The following is a 1,353-nucleotide window of genomic DNA, read 5'->3' on the forward strand; positions in this document are numbered from 1 at the left end:
CTCAAAGCCTGATTGACACTAATCACCGATTAACATCGTTATCGACGTTTTCGGCTCCATGCAAATAACATGGTGTCGGTAACGTCGATAACGATGTTTAACCGGGGATTAGTGTCAACCAGGCTTTGAGCAACCTGCCCTTAATGCAAAAATGGAGTTGCATTTAGTTGCATTTAGGTGGCGAGTTTTGTATGGATAAATGTACATTTAAGGCCGGTTGCTCAAAGCCTGATTGACACTAATCACCGATTAACATCGTTATCGACGTTTTTGGCTCCATGCAAATAACCGGCCCTTAGAGTAGCATTTAGAGCTAAATGTGCTAAATGTGCTTTTACGCGTAAGCAAAAACAGCCCATTAGATAGCAAACTGCAAGCTGGCGTTAGTAAAACATCAGTTCCAAATATTTTAAAGTTGGCAGCGACTTTGAGGTTCTGTGCTCAGGGGTCGTATCAGCTAAGTGTCGGGAACGAAAGTTGTATTGGGCTTGGCCAATCTACGGTGTCCATAATTTTGGCGGAAGTATTCAATGCTTTGGAGGAATGCGTCTGCAGAGATTGGATAAAAATGCAAAACAGTGAAGAGGAAAAACGAGAAACAAAGTGTTATTTCTTTGGGAGGAGCGGAATACCCGGAGTAATAGGCTGCATAGACGGTACGCACATCAAAATTGTTTCCCCAAAAAAGGATCATCAGCATTTGTATTACAATCGGAAAGGATTTTTCAGCTTGAATGCAATGATAGTGAGTATTTATAAAGGAAATGCAACAATGGAGTTTATAATCTTTCTTCATTTATAGGTTTGCGACAACGCCATGCGAATCCGCTATATCAACGCGAAGTACCCTGGAGCTACGCATGATGCTAATGTTTTTAATATGTCTGCGTTGAAGCAACAATTAGAAGAAGAGTATCGTAGTGGCGAGCGAAATATGTTATTAGGTATGCTATGGCTAATTTATGTAGACATTCGAATGGTTGTGTCATAGCTATTTCCAATTTTAGGTGATGGAGGGTATGCCTTACAACCCTATATGCTTACGCCATACCGAAACCCAGAGCCCGGATAAGCAGAATGTATGTTCAACGGTAAACATTCTCAAGGACGGAATATTGTGGAACGCACTATTGGGGTGCTCAAAAATCGTTTTAGGTGCTTGTTAGTCGCTGTTTTTTTGCATCAACTCCACTAATCGCGCTAGTTGCTTTTTGTTACTAACTACTTTTGATCTGTAATTTTAATATAATTATTTTATTACTTTTATTTATGTATATTTTTATTTATTTTCTTTAAATTTGCTTACTTTTTATCCATTTTCGTTCTTTTTTCATCAACTTTACTCTCCAACGA

At 39.0% G+C, this 1,353-nt stretch overlaps 1 protein-coding gene and 1 long non-coding RNA gene across 2 annotated transcripts; one reads left to right on the forward strand and one right to left on the reverse strand.

The window, feature by feature from the left end:
- Positions 1 to 300: 300 nt before the first annotated feature.
- LOC118732469 (putative nuclease HARBI1) lies at positions 301 to 1,093 on the forward strand. Its single transcript, XM_036461602.1, has 3 exons — positions 301 to 745; positions 803 to 944; positions 1,008 to 1,093. Exons 1-3 carry the CDS (start codon positions 569 to 571, stop codon positions 1,070 to 1,072), a joined length of 384 nt encoding a protein of 127 aa, XP_036317495.1. The 5' UTR covers positions 301 to 568; the 3' UTR covers positions 1,073 to 1,093.
- An 88-nt stretch (positions 1,094 to 1,181) lies between these two features.
- Positions 1,182 to 1,352, reverse strand: LOC118732470. Its single transcript, XR_004992137.1, has 2 exons — positions 1,307 to 1,352; positions 1,182 to 1,232 (listed from the first exon to the last, which is right to left on the reverse strand). It is a non-coding gene; the product is annotated as an uncharacterized LOC118732470 (long non-coding RNA).
- Position 1,353: the final 1 nt, after the last annotated feature.

Source organism: Rhagoletis pomonella, unplaced genomic scaffold, assembly GCF_013731165.1.
Source record: "Rhagoletis pomonella isolate Grant_MI unplaced genomic scaffold, Rhpom_1.0 Rhpom_scaffold_20730, whole genome shotgun sequence".
Lineage (NCBI taxonomy): Eukaryota > Metazoa > Arthropoda > Insecta > Diptera > Tephritidae > Rhagoletis > Rhagoletis pomonella.

Coding starts and splice junctions, on each gene's coding strand:
- LOC118732469 (XM_036461602.1), top strand. CDS start 569: ATGCAAAACAGTGAAGAGGAAAAACGAGAAACAAAGTGTTATTTCTTT. Junction 746..802: donor TCAGCTTGAATGCAATGATA/GTGAGTATTTAT, acceptor CTTCATTTATAG/GTTTGCGACAACGCCATGCG. Junction 945..1,007: donor CGAGCGAAATATGTTATTAG/GTATGCTATGGC, acceptor TTCCAATTTTAG/GTGATGGAGGGTATGCCTTA.